Source organism: Neolamprologus multifasciatus, chromosome 15, assembly GCF_963576455.1.
Source record: "Neolamprologus multifasciatus chromosome 15, fNeoMul1.2, whole genome shotgun sequence".
Classification (NCBI taxonomy): Eukaryota; Metazoa; Chordata; class Actinopteri; order Cichliformes; family Cichlidae; genus Neolamprologus; species Neolamprologus multifasciatus.
Window position 1 is genome coordinate 10,207,763 of NC_140453.1, and position 15,978 is coordinate 10,223,740.

General features: G+C 39.6%; 3 protein-coding genes across 4 annotated transcripts; 1 reads left to right on the forward strand and 2 right to left on the reverse strand.

Moving 5' to 3' along the window:
- Positions 1–431: 431 nt before the first annotated feature.
- Positions 432–5,987, reverse strand: LOC146501608 (adenosine 5'-monophosphoramidase HINT3-like). Its single transcript, XM_085134370.1, has 5 exons — positions 5,745–5,987; positions 5,517–5,634; positions 4,353–4,422; positions 4,107–4,233; positions 432–3,761 (listed from the first exon to the last, which is right to left on the reverse strand). Exons 1-5 carry the CDS (start codon positions 5,829–5,831, stop codon positions 3,714–3,716), a joined length of 450 nt encoding a protein of 149 aa, XP_084990496.1. The 5' UTR covers positions 5,832–5,987; the 3' UTR covers positions 432–3,713.
- Positions 5,988–7,825: 1,838 nt separating this feature from the next.
- LOC146501609 (cilia- and flagella-associated protein 45-like) lies at positions 7,826–12,710 on the forward strand. 2 transcript variants are annotated; one of them, XM_085134362.1, is made up of 12 exons: positions 7,826–8,034; positions 8,202–8,312; positions 8,988–9,097; positions 9,373–9,517; positions 9,615–9,785; positions 9,878–10,056; positions 10,211–10,340; positions 10,439–10,585; positions 10,664–10,777; positions 10,881–11,074; positions 11,169–11,393; positions 11,495–12,710. In XM_085134362.1, the coding sequence occupies exons 1-12, from the start codon at positions 8,032–8,034 to the stop codon at positions 11,562–11,564; spliced, it is 1,599 nt and encodes a 532-aa protein (XP_084990488.1). In that variant the 5' UTR covers positions 7,826–8,031; the 3' UTR covers positions 11,565–12,710. The 2 variants fall into 2 exon arrangements, with proteins under 2 accessions (XP_084990488.1, XP_084990489.1); XM_085134363.1 differs by having other exon boundaries at positions 9,000–9,097.
- On the reverse strand, positions 12,010–15,163 carry LOC146501610 (adenosine 5'-monophosphoramidase HINT3-like). The gene is made up of 5 exons (XM_085134369.1): positions 14,953–15,163; positions 13,711–13,828; positions 13,435–13,504; positions 12,729–12,855; positions 12,010–12,564 (listed from the first exon to the last, which is right to left on the reverse strand). The coding sequence occupies exons 1-5, from the start codon at positions 15,061–15,063 to the stop codon at positions 12,454–12,456; spliced, it is 537 nt and encodes a 178-aa protein (XP_084990495.1). The 5' UTR covers positions 15,064–15,163; the 3' UTR covers positions 12,010–12,453.
- Positions 15,164–15,978: the final 815 nt, after the last annotated feature.

Sequence of the window (15,978 nt, forward strand, 5' to 3'; positions counted from 1 at the left end):
CTGAGTTCAGTTTCACTAACCCAATTACCGCAAAATCACTAAACATGTTTAAGTGAACCTGACAAAGTGAAGTAGGCTAAAAGATATCAAAAACACATCGTGCCACAATCTAAAGAAAATAAAGAATGAAAATCGAAGTCTTTGACATCATCAGCCTGGGACTGGGTACAAAACAATTTATACATGTTTGGGAACCAGATTAAAAGCATAAAAAGAACATCATACCAAAAGACAAACGTGGTGGTGGTAGTGTGAAGGTTTTTGCTGCTTCAGGATCTGGACAACTTTTAGTAATTGATGGAACCATGAGTTGTGCTTTGTAGCAGAAAATTCTGAAGGAGAATGTCTGGCCTTAAAACTTCTTCAGTCTCAGGTGACTGCAGGTTTACCCAACCTTATAAACAGTACATTTGCATAAGACTGAAATCCCACAAATACGGAAGAAGTCACTTGGATGAGCGACAAAATGTTTTTTCCACTGAAAACGCAATGTCCAGATGAATAGAATAATTTTTGAGGGATTTTCTTACCTGGACGATTGAGCACGCATCAAAACATGGAAAAAATATGCAGGAAAAAAAGCAAAGAAAAGAAAAAAGAAAAGAGAAGAAAAGCAAAGAAAGAAAGAAACGAGGAAGGGATCAATTTTTTTTCACAGCACTGTACCAGTATATTTAAAGGATTTTAACACACCAGGAAGTTGTGTTGTTGTAGGGTTTTTTTTTTTTTTTTTTTGGTAAGTCACATAAAAACAAGAGCATTTGGTCTGAGAAATTATGTCATTTGGTATGAATGATGCATGAGAGTCCCTTCCTGACTCTGACATGAGCTGCTGATGACAGATGTTGTAGTTTTGGGCGCTTTCTTTATTGTTATAGTAAATTTAAGATGGCCTGAAGACCTTAAATAGAGTTTCTTTTTTTACTTTCCTGTATTTCTCAGTAGAGACACAGAAAACATATACACATTTCCATATATAACCATATATATGACCACAGTGGATATGCAGGCAGTCTCTAACTGCAAAGGATTAACAAAATATTAAATTTCAAATAAAGTTAATGTATCCAGTTACTTTTGAACCTCTGAAAATGAGGGACTATGTATAAAAATGTCTGTAATTCCGAAACAATTAACACAATGTTTTTGTAAAACCCCTTTAATTAAAGCTCCGAGTCTGTACTTCACTCACATCCTGAGTGATTTAAAATTACCTGTGGCGGTGGCAAAAATCACACACACACACAAAAAAGTTTAATTGTCCAAAAACATATGGCTCTAACTGTTTCCATATTGCCATTAAAATATTATTTATGAAATTGTTTTGTATTGTCTTTATATGTTGCTGGTGAGAAATGTAGGAAACTAAACACCAAGGAACTCTATTCAAGGTCTTCATCATAAATCATGCCCCTAGCTGTAAATGCATCCGTAAATGCATATCTGTGTGTATCACAGTATCAATATGTTCAAAGAGGAACAAATTCTATGAAGCATGCGTTATATAATATCTTTCTCAAACGACATCACTGTTGAATCATATAACATATTCAATAGCCAGCACAATAAGGTAGTTGAGCTCAGGAACCCAATCCTCCTTACATCATGTCTTCTCTTACATCAGTCCTTAGATGGAAAGTTACAGTCCCTACATGTATTCAAACAGATGTGCCAACACTATCATAATATAAACCAAGAAACACACAAGAAATGTATGTGAGAAACAATGACGACGATACACAATAATACACAGTAAAAATGACTGATAGCAGTTAAAAGTTTGGAGATGCGAAAGACATACAAAGGAGTGTTGCAGAGCTCGGAATTCTGCAAGTGCTCCTCTTCCTCCTCACCAGCAGATAGTTTTGACTCTTAGACACTGCTGAATATTTGCCTTGGAGTCATGTCAGTGTCCTGTGTGAACAGTTTTGAAAATGCATGGACTGAAGTGACTCGCCAGTTTACAGGAATGGAGCCCTTGGCAAATAATGTCATGCTAACACTTTTTGATGGTTCCTACTTTATCATTTTAAATAAGTAAAAAACAGGCTGTGAGTCACCATATGAGGCCTGTTGATGCACGTGGACCCTCCATATAATCTGCCATTGTGAGAGTTCCTATTGCATTACTGACATCAAGTGGCTCAGAGAAAGAACTGATCCGGTTAGAAAATGTTCTATTAATGAATGATATTTTTGAGTTAGAGATATAATGTATTAATAAACAAAATAGTAGCTAAACTGAAACTGTTTGCATTCATTTTTCAGTTTGGATTCTTGTGTTGCTTAGATAATTCTTGTAATGCTTTTTGTGTTGTTAGAAGCTTATCGTTCCTTTCTGCTTCTCCGTTCACTGAGTTTTTTTGTTTGTTATTTAGTTAAGCTATTTGTTATTTTCCTGTTTTAATATGAAAGTTGTCTTCTGTTCCTGCTTTGAGTTTTACTTCCTGCCTAGTTTGAACCTGTGTATTTTTCCCCCAGCTGTTTCCAGTTCCTTTATTAATCTCATGTGTATAAATAGTCCTGTCCTTTCCCTGAGTCTTTGTCATAATATCTACACATCTTTCCCTGTGCTTCCTGTTTTTTGGACTTGGCATACAGCTTGATACAGATTTATATAATCCTGCATTTTGATCTGTGACAAAAAGTTTGTGATGTGCACCACAAATGAAACAGATGAATAGTCATGAGGATTACTCTCTGGGGATAATGTCCTCTCCACATCAAAAGGAGTCACTTGAGGTGAATCAGGCAACCTGCTAGAACGTCTCCTAGATGCCTCCTAGGTACAGTGTTTCTGGCATGTCCTACTGGTAGGAGGACCAGGACTTGCTGGAGAAATTCTATCTCTTTGCTGGCTTTGGAAAAACTTGATGTACCCCAGGATGAGCTGGAAGAGGTGGCTGGGGAGGGCTTCTCTGCTTGGACTGGTGCCCCGACCACTTGAACCCAGATGTGTGGGAGAAAAATGAATGAATGAACAGATGGGGTCTCTGTCATAGAAAGCTGTCAAGTGCTTCTGGCTCATCTAGTGTGGAAGATTGTCCAACCACATTGCTGGAGTCACGCAGTTAGCATTGCTAAAATCCTGTTAAAACACTCATGAAAGCATTTATATTGGCATGCTCGGCTCTCCCAAAAAAGATCCCAGCATGCCAATCAATAACTGGCTTTCTACTGTGACTAAAGAGTTAGTTCACTGAATTCTTTTCAGTGAAAGACACAGATGTGTTACTGAGTGGTCAAGTTTACAGATTTGAAGAAGAACGAACCAACAAACCCTTCATATTCTGCTAATTAACATGATCGTGAAAGCACTAATGGAAAGTTGAGCAGTAACAGTATAGGATACTGAAGGGCTGCATGTGTTGTACCTATGTTTGTAATAGGAGAGATTTGGAAGAGCAACTTTTAAGACAGAAATTATCTCCATTATTTGAAGCCTTTCAAGATTTTTTAAATTAATATTCATGAATTCTATACCATTTATAAAAATGAAAAAAAAGAAAAGAAAACAGAAGTAAAAAAAAAAAATTAATACAAAGAACTCTTCTCCACAACCAAGTCAGCATGCGGCATGGAGGAAAATATTCAAACGTATTAGCACCAGAATGCCAAACAGGCTGGAGAAGTCATGTAAAGTGCACTCAGTGCGGTGGATGCTAATTAAATAACCTGTAAGCAGCAAACAAGGTTGCAACACCTGCATCTGTTCATTTCACTTTGCCATGAGTCTTCAGCTGTGAAAGCACTTTGTCTACCTGCAACAGAGCAAAACTGGAAGTTAAGAGTATTCACATGTTGTAAATTCACTCATTTTAAAAGCTCTTCACTTTAAAAGAAGGTAGCACTTAAAGGTGTACACAACACACATAAAAGACCTAACATGGGAGAGAAGATGTGGCTCGTTTCTCATTTTGACATCAGAGAGTGGCGTCAGTGATAATCTCCAATAATCTCTGATCTGATTTTTATTGAATTCCTTTATAGCACCGTGATAACAAATGAGAAACAAATGTTACCATGCCACATGTCTGTCTAGCGATATTAAAAATAAACAGTCCCAATTGAATTATTTTCCTTGGCTCAATCCAGCCCTGACTTACTGTAATAAACCAGTAAGACTGCTGCCCGTAGCGAAGCTGAGACTTCAAGTTCATCTTACTGGCTGGAGCCAGAGCATGGAGGTGGAGGTGGGGAACTGATGAGAATGGAGGGAGATGAAACCCCAGTCTACAAAATAAAATTAACAAAAAGATATTACAACATGAAAAAAAAAATCTGTTTAATTTTAAAGCATAATAAAATTCTAAGTGGTAAAGAGTCGCAGCTCATCACAGGGATTGTTTTACCTGACGTCATCGAGGCTGCAGACTTTGTTCTTCTCTAGTATACTTCTTCCCATTTGTTCCATCCGCTCCACTGTCAACAAATAAAACTTATCAGCGATGTGCGATCAGAAAGTCAAGAGTCAAGATTACACATATGTACATATACTCCCTAGCCACTTTATTAATCACACCTGAACATTAACACAAATATCTAATCAGCCAATCACATAGCAGCAGCTCAGTGTATGTAGACATGATTCAAACAGAATGTTAGAATGAGGAAGAAAGGTGACTGACGTGACATTGAATGTGGCATGGTTGCTGCTATCAAACGGGCTGTTGTAGGGATTTCAAAAATTGAGCTACTGAGATTTTTTTTTTCCATTAAACATTCATTAGAGTTTACAGAGAATGGTCCAAAAATGAGAAAATATCCAGCGAGTAGCAGTTCTCGGGGTGAAAATGGCTTGTTGATGACAGAGGTCAGAGGAGAATGGCCAGACTGCTTCGAGCTGATCAGAAGGAACTCAAATCAACACGCTTTGCAACCGAGATATGCAGAAGAGCATCTCTGAAAGCACAAGCCTAAAAAAATGGTTTGTGAACAGTCACCAGATCTCAGTCCAGTAGAGCTCATTTGGCGCGTAGCGGAACAGGAAATTTGTATCATGGGTGTGCAGCTGATTTCTGAAGACACAATGAATCATTTCATAATCATGGTGCCGCTTTTAAATCTGTCTTTACTGACACAAACTACAAAGCTAAGCTCACTGAGGTCATACTGGTGACTCAACAAAACAATTTACTCATTAACCTGAATTTACTATAAACTATTATTAAAATAGTTTGTACTGATTAACCAGATGGCTGCTCCTCCCTGTGCAATGTTCCTTCTGTTGAAAGGAAGTTTTTCCTTTCCACTGTCGCCAAGTACTTGCTCATAGGGGGTCATCTACGTGCTATGTATGACCTTACAATATGAAGCATCTTGAAGCAACTATTGTGATTTGGTGCTATATAAACAATCAGTTGCTTGGAAACATGTTGCTTTAAAGGGTGGGGTGCTTTTGTGTAATCAATCATAACTATCATATTTTCCCATTGACCAAGTCTTGCCAGCAGAAGTTGCTACCAGGAAAAACAAACAAACAAGCAAACAGACTGATTAAGTTCATGTTTCCTCACCTAGAGGTATGTTGTCCATCTTAAGGGTTTTACAGTTGCTGATATGCATCCTGGGAATAACCAGGTAGTGATGGGTGGCTCCAGGCTTCTTGTCACGAAAGCAAACCAGCTCATCGTCCTGTACACACACACACACGTGCGCGCACACACAGTAAGACAGGAATTTCCAGTGGCTAATTTTTTTTCTCCTTGAACATGAATGAATGTTGTTGTTTTTTTTTTACTCACGCTCAGCAGGATCTCTGTGTCAGTTTTGTTGTTTGCTATTTGACAGAACTTACAGTCATCAATCCCAGAAGCCTCCAGCGTCCCCATTCGTGAGTTTTAAAGCGTCTTTTATACAGAGCGCAGTAAACGCTGTAATATAATTTCTGGGTGTGCCCAGAGACAAAGGCAGGACAATCGGCCGAAGACAGAGCTAGTCGAGCCCAGAGTGAATTGTCAAATTATTTGTCTTAGGGGAAAAAAGTATTTTTTAAATTATTATTATTTTTATTTTTATTTTTTACGAGAGCTGAACAGGTTCAGTCTGAACCCCAAGTCAGAGATAATTTTTTTGATAATGGAGTGTTTGTTGAACTTTTAGACAAAATATATAAAAATATATCAAATTTTAATCTGCATAGGCTATATGAGTTTTAATTTGTATCACATTTGCTACATAGGCCATACTTTTGCGCTTTAGTCATTAAAAATGTGTCATGCAATTTATATCATTTTTTGAGGGTTAAAAAAAGTAACGCTGATGATGTTGAAGTCTCAAAAACTCACAAAAACTCATGTATCAAATATGATACGCTTGACTTTAAAGGAGTAGAGGCAGTGGCGGTCCTAGCCTGTTAGGCGCCCTGGGCGAACACCCCCTCTGGCGCCCCCCCCCCACACACACACACATATGAAGAGGGAGAGAGTATGCATAGTATGCAAACGGCTACTAAACAGACATCATACTTCGTCATACAATGAGAACAGGACAAATCAACAATTGACACTGACTAATTAATATTATATTATTGTATATATTGTTTGGAGGTTAGTCTGTTACTGTTACTATTTTTACCATTTCTTCTTGGAGGAACTGTAACCCACATAATTTCCTTAGGGATTAAGAAAGTATTCTGATTCTTAATGTTTTAGGATACATGACCTGCCATTATCCAATGACACATCTGCTTACCTGTGTCTTTTGCTCGTTCCTCCTTGTAGGAGCCATAATTAAATGTATTGAATTTTAAGGATCACTGGGTTTTTATTTGTTTGGTTGCTATGGTGATGTGTAACGGGAGTCACGTGGGTGCTAGCAGTGACATTAAGACGGCGTTGTCAGTCTGTCATTCACTGGTTTGATTTTGACAGAGAGGAGGGCTGGGTAGCCGTAGTTTTTGTTGACCGCAGCACAACGAGTTTCCCCTTGTTGAATTAGAGCCTGTGATGTTTTAAGAGTTTGAATCGCGAGCCGATCACATTGCTCTGTAAACTTTTCAAGCACTTTAATAAACAAGCAAGCAATTCCACCTCTCGCATTATTGCCTAAAGTTGACAGCGAGTCAGGCAACTAGGCAGGCTCCATCCCCGGCCTCTTGCGACTGTGGAAGTCACTACACTCCTCTTCTTTTCTCTTTTTTTAAACTTTAAAAACGGGTTGTGTGTGAGACTTTAAATAAACAAAATATAAAATATATATTTTAAATTGTTATTGATCCCTTTACCCCGAGTCCTAAAGTGTATATTTATTTTTTTTACTCTTAAATATTTATTGTTTGTTTACTTTCACTGCTGTAACTGGAGCCTCGTCGTCTCGTCTCTCTCTATACTGGACTGTATGTAGCGGAGATGACAATAAAGTTTACTTTGACTTCAGCAGCAAGCAGGCGCACCGAGGGCTCTTACGCTCACTTTTCGTGTATAGAATTTTGAAAAAACATCGGTGCAAATTATAAGTCTGTATCATGATGTCTGGTGTTTTCGTGTTTGTTGTTTGTTTTTATTTTTGTTTTATTTTGAGAGTTGGTAATTTTTGCTGCTCCAGCCAGCCAGAGAATCCCCCGTCGCCCCGCCCTCTCCTCCCTGTGCCGCGAGCAGCAGGCGCACCTCGCAAACGGAGGGCACCCTTACTCCCATGGGCGATAGAAAATCGATCGGTGCCTGTACCATTCCCAATATGGGCTCGCATGATGTCGGGGCAGCATGAGTACAAGCAATTTTTTTTTTTTTTTTACCGATGCCCGTGATGCCGCCCCCCACCATGATGCCGCCCTGGGCAACCGCCCGTGTCGCCCGTATCTAAAACCGCTACTGAGTAGAGGATGTCTAACGTTTGCCCTTCTGTCACCATAGCAACAGATTACTCGCCAATTAAAATCCGTGTCGCTACGTTTTTAAAGTTTTTAAAGAAGCTAAGCGCATGTCTATAGATGGGAGAATAACACTCAGTATTGCAGCCTTATTAGCCTTAAAACTGGATAATCTTAGAAACATTTATTTTCCGTTGCCTGGACTTTGTTAACGGCAGATCATGGTAAGTCTATATGTTACAGTGAGCACTGACAAGCCACTTTCCATATTGCCTTAGATGCTAGATCCTGTTTTTTTAAATGCAAAAGATACTATTCTATAAAGTCCGTATTTAACGCTAGAGTTAAAGAAAGTCCCTGCATATTCATCCACTGTTGTTTTCAATCCCAGCAGAGACATCAGTCCAGTTCCAGAGCTAGCTCTTTTAGCAGCTGCTACCGCCCACTGAGCCCAAGCTCTCAGGTGGATGATGACGAGATCCTCTTTGGGAGCCCAGACCCGGTGAGTGTTACTCTCACAGAGTGAAATGTCACATCTTAACTACACTCACCGGCCAATTTATTAGGTGCAGTTTATTAGCACCGCTTTTTGCCCTCTGAATTACCTTAAATTTTCAACAAGGCGCTAGAAACATTAATGGCAGATTTTTGCTCCATATTGGCATAATAGCATTACATAGTTACTGCAGATTTATTGACTGTACATCCACCATAAGAATCTTCAGTTTCACCGCATCCCAAAGGTGAGATTTTGTGACTGTGGAGGCATTGGAGTAGAGTGAACTCACTGTCATATTCAAGAAACCAGCCTGAGATGATGTGAATTTTGTGACATGGTGTGTTATCCTGTTGGAAGCAGCGATTAGAAGATGGTTACACTGTTGTCAATAAGGGGTTGGAGATGGTCAGCAGAACTACTCAGGTGGGCTGTGGCATTTAATTGATGTCCAGACAGTATTAAGGAGACCGAAGTGTACCAAGTGTCTGAGTTGCTGCCAAGTGATTGGCTTATAAGATATTTGGATTAATGAGCAAATGAACCTAATGAAGTGGCCAGTGAGTGGATATCACAAGTAAGAAAAAAGAAAACCCAAAAAGAAAACTGAAAACACTTGTGTGTTGAGTTCACTAATTATGGTGCTATTTTGCGTGTTTTTATCAACTAACAACTGCTCAGATATCTACACAGCTTTGTGAAGACAATCCTTGTGAGGAAGCTCCGTCAAAGATCAAAAAAGACAAAAACACCATTCAAATCATCTCTAAAGACCTCATCCGCAATCTCAGGTATTCCCAAAGCTGTTGAGTTTCTCTGCTGGTTTAAAAAGCATAATGCACATTTTTAAAACATGGAAAAGGAAGCAATTTGATTACATTTAATATGAATTTAAAAAAAAACAATGGTGCACCTAACAGTTATCCATTAATGTATGACCTGGTATTGTTTCAAGTGATTTAGAGAGACGATTAGATTTTTTAAAACAAATGTCATGATGATAATGATGTTTTAACCCAAAATGGACATCCTCACCACAACATAATTCATCTTGTCATTATGTCAGAATCCCACTTAGCAGTCCTTTGGGAAAGTCAGTCTTTCTCCCGTCAGCTAAGTATAAACGCATCATTTTAGCATCCCAGGCTAACCTCAAGGAGGAGAGAGAGGCTTTTCACCAGGCTTATCAGAGAAAGGCGGAAGAGGAAACGGTAGGATTCATGGCTCTGAGGATGTTTTCTTGGACATTAACACAAGAGGCTCGTTCCTGTGATTTTGCAATATGATATCTATATGATGGCTCCCCAGAAAGCCGCAGAGGAAAGGAAGCAGCAGATCCAGGCAGCAGATCTGTCCCGTAAGAACAACAAGGCCCTGACTGAGCTCGAGCAAGAGGCCCGGAAACGTTCACAGGCCTTGCTGGAGCAGTCTAACGCTTTAAGGATGGAGCAAGAAGAGGAAATCAAAAGGCTGAACAGGGTAGGAATTGGCTGGGAGTATGTGGATGACGAAAACAAAGGCGGTGTCAATTCACACACATATAAATGCTTCTGTTTTTGTCACTCCCTCAGCTTATTCTGAATGCTCAATGTCAAGCCACAATCAATGCTCAGCTGGAGGAGAAGAAGCAGATCCAGGCAGAGATGGAAGAGGAGGAGAGGCACCTGAATGCGATGATAGAGGCAGAGCGCCACAAGGGTCTGGAGACTGAAAGGAAGATCGACGAGCTGAGGAAACAGCGCAGGGTCGAGTAAAGAGAGCACCTTTTTTTTTCTTCACCAAATGCTTTATATATTCTTAAAATAACTCCAAGGATGGGAAGACGTTAAATTATGCACTTTATCTGATCCAAAAAGGAGGCCATTAGGAGATCTGTCACTCTGTTTGTGTGTGTTACATTTCAGAGGAGGAGCGCAACTTTTAGAACAAATTCAGAAACATCTAGAGGAAAAGGAAAATGAGAGAAAGATGAGAGAGCAAGAGAAACAGCAAATGAAGGAGAACCACAAGAAGATGGAAAAAGATGACCTCAAGGTGCACACAAGGCCCATGTGCAGACTTAAACGCACTAACGTGAACACAGTGCAGTGTACGGGAGTCAGTTTCATCTCTGACCGGCTGCTTTGTTCCAGGCTAAAGAGAAGAATAGGATGGAGCAGCAGCGTATGCAGGAGGAGATCATGCGCATCAATGCTGAGACCCTCCGAGTCAAGGAGCAGAGGATGAAGGAGGAGAGGCTGGCGGACATTAAAGCCATGGAATACATTGAAAAGAAACAGGTCAGCTGGAAAAGCAACTGAACTCTGTAGATCGGCCACAGATGTTTGTTCTCTGCTGATATTTTATTGTTTGTGCAGGCGAGGGACACGGAACGTGAAGCAGAGCAAAAGCGGATAAGGAAAGAGAAGGAGATGGAGATTGCTAAGCTGAGGGCCAAGCAAGAAAAAGATCGAGACTATAAGGCAGAGCAGGTCAGAAATTGTTTTTGAAGCTTTAACCTTATTACAGGTGGATTAATATGACTTTTAACTGTTCTCGGCCACTTGTGCTGGTCTTTCTGCGGATTTTAAAAAGGATGAACTCTGTGCCCATCGGCATCAAGAAGAGTTACAAAAACAATGGAGGGAGAAAAAAAGAGAGCAGGCCGTGAGGAAAGCACAGCAGGAGGCGATGCTGGGGGCTGCTCGGCTGGAGCAAGTTCACAGCAAACAGCACTACCAGACAGTGCAGGCCACCATAAAGAAGGAAGAGTTTGATCGGATGCTGAAGTAAGAAAGTTGGGGGGCTTTTGTTTGTTTTTCCCACCTCAGTGCGCATTTTCTGCACGTTTTTGCATGAAATTGCTATTTTTCCTCCACACAGGGCTCAGAAGGAAGCAGAGGCCAAAGAAAAGGAGCAGCAGGAGAGGCAGCGTCAGAAAGAGCTGCGCCACACTGAGGCCGTCAGGCAGCAGGTGAATGAGCGCAAGAAGCTTGCCAAAGCTGAGCGTAGAGAGAGGTTCAGGGAGGCTGACAAAATGCTGGAGGAAGCCCAGCAGCGACAGATGCGCCTGAATGAGATAAAGGAAAAGAAACTAAAGGAGCTCAGGTAAGCATGAGCAGGTTACTGTAGTAATATTCAGGCATGATTGTCATATATCAGGTTTACTGGATATAATGAATGAATCTAATGTGCATGTCTGTGTGCAGGGTTATAGGGCTTGGTGAAAAATACTGTTGTGAAGTGGAGAGAAAGGCCCAGAAGACTCATTTTGTATAGCTCCATAATTGAAACAGTAGTTTCAATTACTACTCTAAGTTAAGGATTAAAGTCATATTTCACGCTCAGAGGTGTATGATCATTGGTCTATGCCCTCCAACTCTGGCTCACTGATACAGTTTGTTATTTTTGTGTAATATCTGCATTTGAGTCGTGTCCTGTTCATTCACTGGGAGGTTTTGGGATGGGGGGATGTTCGCATGATGGGTGTACAGCCGACACATCTGCATCAACTGTGTGACGCTATTGTGTCAATATTAACCAAGATCTGTGATGTTTCCAGCAACTTGATGAATCTATATTTATCTATACACACATATCTGCCAGTGAGGATTACCAGGATTATGAGACTGTACTAAAATAAATAACATTAGAAAGTCACAACACTGGCCTTAAAACTTAATTACCTTAATTATTCGTTTATTAAAGGGTTCTCCATGAATGATTTTTTTTTAACTGTTTATTTTTTAATATCATTACAAACAAGCAGACACACATCCAATATAGAGGCAACACTATCTCCACACATTTTTATTCTTTACAGTGACTGTCAGTAACAGAAAACTCTCAATAATGTTATTTAAATAAATAATTTTATTTTAAAAAAATCAGTCTTGTCTCTTCTTATGATAAAAGTACAATTCATTTCCCACGTGCATTCATTCAAAAACGACACTGTTACAGTGCACGAGTACAAAACACTCTAGATAAAATCTGACCGTTAATTTTCTATATTGCACTGGCCCGTGCAGAGGTCAGCCACTGCTAATAAATATTAAAGTGGTAAATATCGCTCTAAACAATTACAACACATTTCAAAAATGTCTTCAGTCTTCATTCTGCCTCAGCGACTCTTCTGAGATTTTTTTGTTTGTTTCCCTGCTCTGATCTAAAGTCCAGTCTGAGCACAATTGATGCACTGAAATAACTTGCAGTTCTCTAAATAATGACACCGGAGTGGTGGGGAGATACTTTTAAGACGCTTGCGTAAAACTTCTTCCTGCAAAGAGGAAATTATGAGTTTATCAGTTCAAATGTGAAGTAACAGAAGTAGCCTGATAAAAACAGTGACTGTATGGAAACCGCTGCAGTGGTTTAGTTATTGTAGTGTAAGAGAACTAATAAAGAAAATCAAAGAAAAAAGAAGTCGCCTGCAGTACTCACAGTAACAAAAGAGTTGGTTTCTGGAGTGAACTTATACAACATGTACTTTGAGATCTGACTGGCTGGGGCGAGCACGTGGAGGTGGAGGTGACCTACTGAAATGAAGGGCGGCTGGTGGAACCCCAGCCTGTGGAGAAAAACACATCAGCACTGAAATTCAGCCGCCCAGAGCAGGGATGAAACAACAAACAACAGAGCAACTAGACCCCTCACTCCATGTTAAACTATAACTATATAGATTACATTAGCACGAAGATTACTTATGCAGTTACTTAAAGCAAAAGATTCATCCACCCTCCCTTTAATATCATTTTTTAAGATACACTGTAGCTTTTTGAATTTAATGTTAAAAGTAAGATTTTTACTGGGTTTTGGCTTGGGGCAGCTACAATGCACTCAGCAGAAACTGCAGGATTTTACTTCACACTCGTATTCAAAACTACGGCCAATTTTGGATCGCTGATTAACCTCATATGAGCGTGAACGTGAATGATCGTCCGTCTCTGTGCTTTAGCCCTGTGACAGACTCGAGACCTGTCCAGTGGGTGGATGTATGCATGGATGAATGTACGGATGGATGGATGAAAAATGGGTGTCCACTGTAAATGATTCCTTAATGCCCACGAGAGAACTTGAGTTTGCAGACTTTGCCTTTTTACTAGTATGAATATTTTTTCCGGTACTTCCAAGAACCGTCTCCACCAACCTTATATCCGCCATGTCAGTAATCCCTTGGTCGTGGAGCACATCTTTCCCCAGTTTAGCCATCCTTTCAACTATTGGAGACATGATTTCTTATGGGTTATGTGATATAGTTTTGTTAATCTCAAATAGTTGGAAAAATAAGAGTATCAGAAAGTCTATAGTACCAGCAGTAATAGTCTAGTTTAAAGTATTTAAAGGAAAACTTGCAGCAGTAGTGACGACAGGATAGCCACAGTGTTAGGAGATAGTATGGTAAGTTGACAGAGGACTAACTGACCTAGATCAATGTGTCCTTTGTGCAGTGAGAAGCAGCTGAGTATGTGCTCTCTGGGAACAACCAGGTAGTGGTGAGGCGCACCTGGGAAAATGTCGCTGAAACACACCAGATCTTTAGTCTGTAGTCGGGGGCAGAAAAATGAAAGAGTCATTCAAGCTGTGAATGCAGCACTATCAAGACTCAGTACAGTCTATTTCCCTGGTGGATCAGAAAGTATGTAGCGCTACTCCAGCTGTGCACATAAAAGAACCAGGACACCCTGTGTCTTGGTTGGATGACCAACCAAGACACAGAAAACTCCCGGCAGTGGGACTCATTTTTAAAATGTACAGCATTATTATTATTGTTATTATTTTACTCACTTTTTCTGAGTAGATACATTATTACACATACCTGATGAATGTCAGACTGACTGAAACACTGAGGCTTAAATGTATTTGCAGTAAGCGAGGCAGCGTGTGGGAATTATATTTAAATTGTCATGGAACTTTTCCACCTGTCACTCATTCAGGTGTGCGGAGACTTTGAACTATTAATTTAGCTGCACATAGATGAAGAGAAATCAACCACTTAAAACCAGCCTTAAAATCTTTTGATGCTTGGCTACTCTCTTTGCCTCGGCATTGTAAGGGGTCCGCGAGTGTCTTGAAAGGTGCATATAAATAATAAATGTATTATCATTACTTAAGATGTAACCAGTCCTCAACCAAATAAGAAGTCATACATGGACCTGTGCCTGCGTAGGAACCATTTAACGTTTTGGTGATTTGCAGGTGTTAAAGCATCTGGATTTAAACAAAGTGCATTTTTAGACTTACACACTTTAGAGTGGACCTGTTGTGCTTTTCTTTATTTTCTGTCACATGACAGGTTTTTACCTGTCTGGGCTGGTGGGTGCTCACATTACAAACAGCCAAAAGAGCTCAGACTGCTCTAAATGCCCTGTTTCATACAGTTTTATTTGTTTTGGCTCAGAGTTGCAAAACAGCTCTCAGTACAAGTTCTCCAAATCGTGAAATGCCGATCTTGCGGATTCCCTGCTGTAGTCTGTTTCTTCTATTAAATAGCTGATTTGCCATACGCTTTAAACTTCATCAGCCGTCAAGTGCTAAAATCTCCAACTAACTATGTGTATGTTTTTTAATAGTATATCAAAACCTCGGATCCACAACTTCCGGGTACAGTTTCCTCCTATAACACCTGTATCGCTCTACATGGGATTAAAAAAAAAAAGCATCTCACCTCTTTTATTATCTTTGTGTTTTCGGCTTTTTTGTTCGCTATTAAACAGAAAATACACGTTTCAACATCATTTACATCTGAGTTTGACCAGTTGATCGCAGTGTCCTCCATGTTGCCTGAGGACGGTCTCTCTGTTGTGTTTCCTGAACACTTTCCGAAGATCTTCTATGACGTGCAGAGAGGTTACTCAATGCTTTTCTGAGAACTCTGAGGGCAGAGTTCTCAGAAAAGCATTGAGTAACATTGTGGAAATGAAGGCAGTCGGGCAGGCACTACTATCGTCACTGATTTCTACAGCTGATTCAAGTCTGATTCACAAGGTCCCGATTCGATTTTATTCCATTTTGAGTCAGTCAGAAATATTATAATTTTGTCCATTTATCTTGGATATGTACTGTCGAAAGAACCCTTTAAGCCTTGTAAATTAAGAATATTTAATTCAACATTATTTTACTATTTCTCTGCAGTTAGCCTACAAACTCAGTGCAAATTGTGTATAAAACAATTAAGCTGCCACTTTGTCAGATGTGTAAGCATCACAGCAGATGCCTTTGTGTCAAAGTAACAGGATAAAACAGAAAAACTTGGAGATTTTGCTGGTCTGGTTTTTTATAGTAGATAACACCCTTAAAAATATTCTGCAGTAGATCAAAAACTTAAAGCCAGGCATCTGTATATGGAGATTACCTGATGTTACTGCAGTAAAGCAGTGTTATTATCCATCCAACCATGCAAAATAGGATTTTTTTTTTTTTTAAATTCTCAGGTGGTCTTAAACCTTTGATCGGGACTGTATGTCAACATAATTTTATTTTAATATTCACAATTTTTAAAGAATGTTTAACACAATGTAAATTATGACTGACTTCCAAAAAGCTGCTTCTGACCTACCAAAACTGCAACCAAAACTTTGAGACTTCTTAAACTGCAATCCAAAAAGTTACGACTAAAACAATTATGGTTAATATTGTGTTTTAATACATAGTGTGTGATTATGATGAGAATGAGTCTAAAACATGACACAAA

Excerpts from the sequence above, each read along its gene's own strand:
- LOC146501608 (XM_085134370.1), bottom strand. The coding sequence starts at position 5,831 with ATGGGGACGCTGGAGGCTTCTGGGATTGATGACTGTAAGTTCTGTCAA. Across the intron at positions 4,423-5,516 it reads GATGGACAACATACCTCTAG|TGGAGCGGATGGAACAAATG; the intron begins GTGAGGAAACAT and ends ATTTGTTGACAG. Across the intron at positions 3,762-4,106 it reads AGTCTTACTGGTTTATTACA|GTAGACAAAGTGCTTTCACA; the intron begins GTAAGTCAGGGC and ends GCTCTGTTGCAG.
- LOC146501610 (XM_085134369.1), bottom strand. The coding sequence starts at position 15,063 with ATGGAGGACACTGCGATCAACTGGTCAAACTCAGATGTAAATGATGTT. Across the intron at positions 13,829-14,952 it reads ACACAAAGATAATAAAAGAG|ACTAAAGATCTGGTGTGTTT; the intron begins GTGAGATGCTTT and ends CCCCGACTACAG. Across the intron at positions 12,856-13,434 it reads ACTGACATGGCGGATATAAG|GCTGGGGTTCCACCAGCCGC; the intron begins GTTGGTGGAGAC and ends TTTTCTCCACAG.
- LOC146501609 (XM_085134362.1), top strand. Across the intron at positions 9,518-9,614 it reads GAAAGGCGGAAGAGGAAACG|AAAGCCGCAGAGGAAAGGAA; the intron begins GTAGGATTCATG and ends ATGGCTCCCCAG. Across the intron at positions 10,057-10,210 it reads AGGAAACAGCGCAGGGTCGA|AGGAGGAGCGCAACTTTTAG; the intron begins GTAAAGAGAGCA and ends GTTACATTTCAG.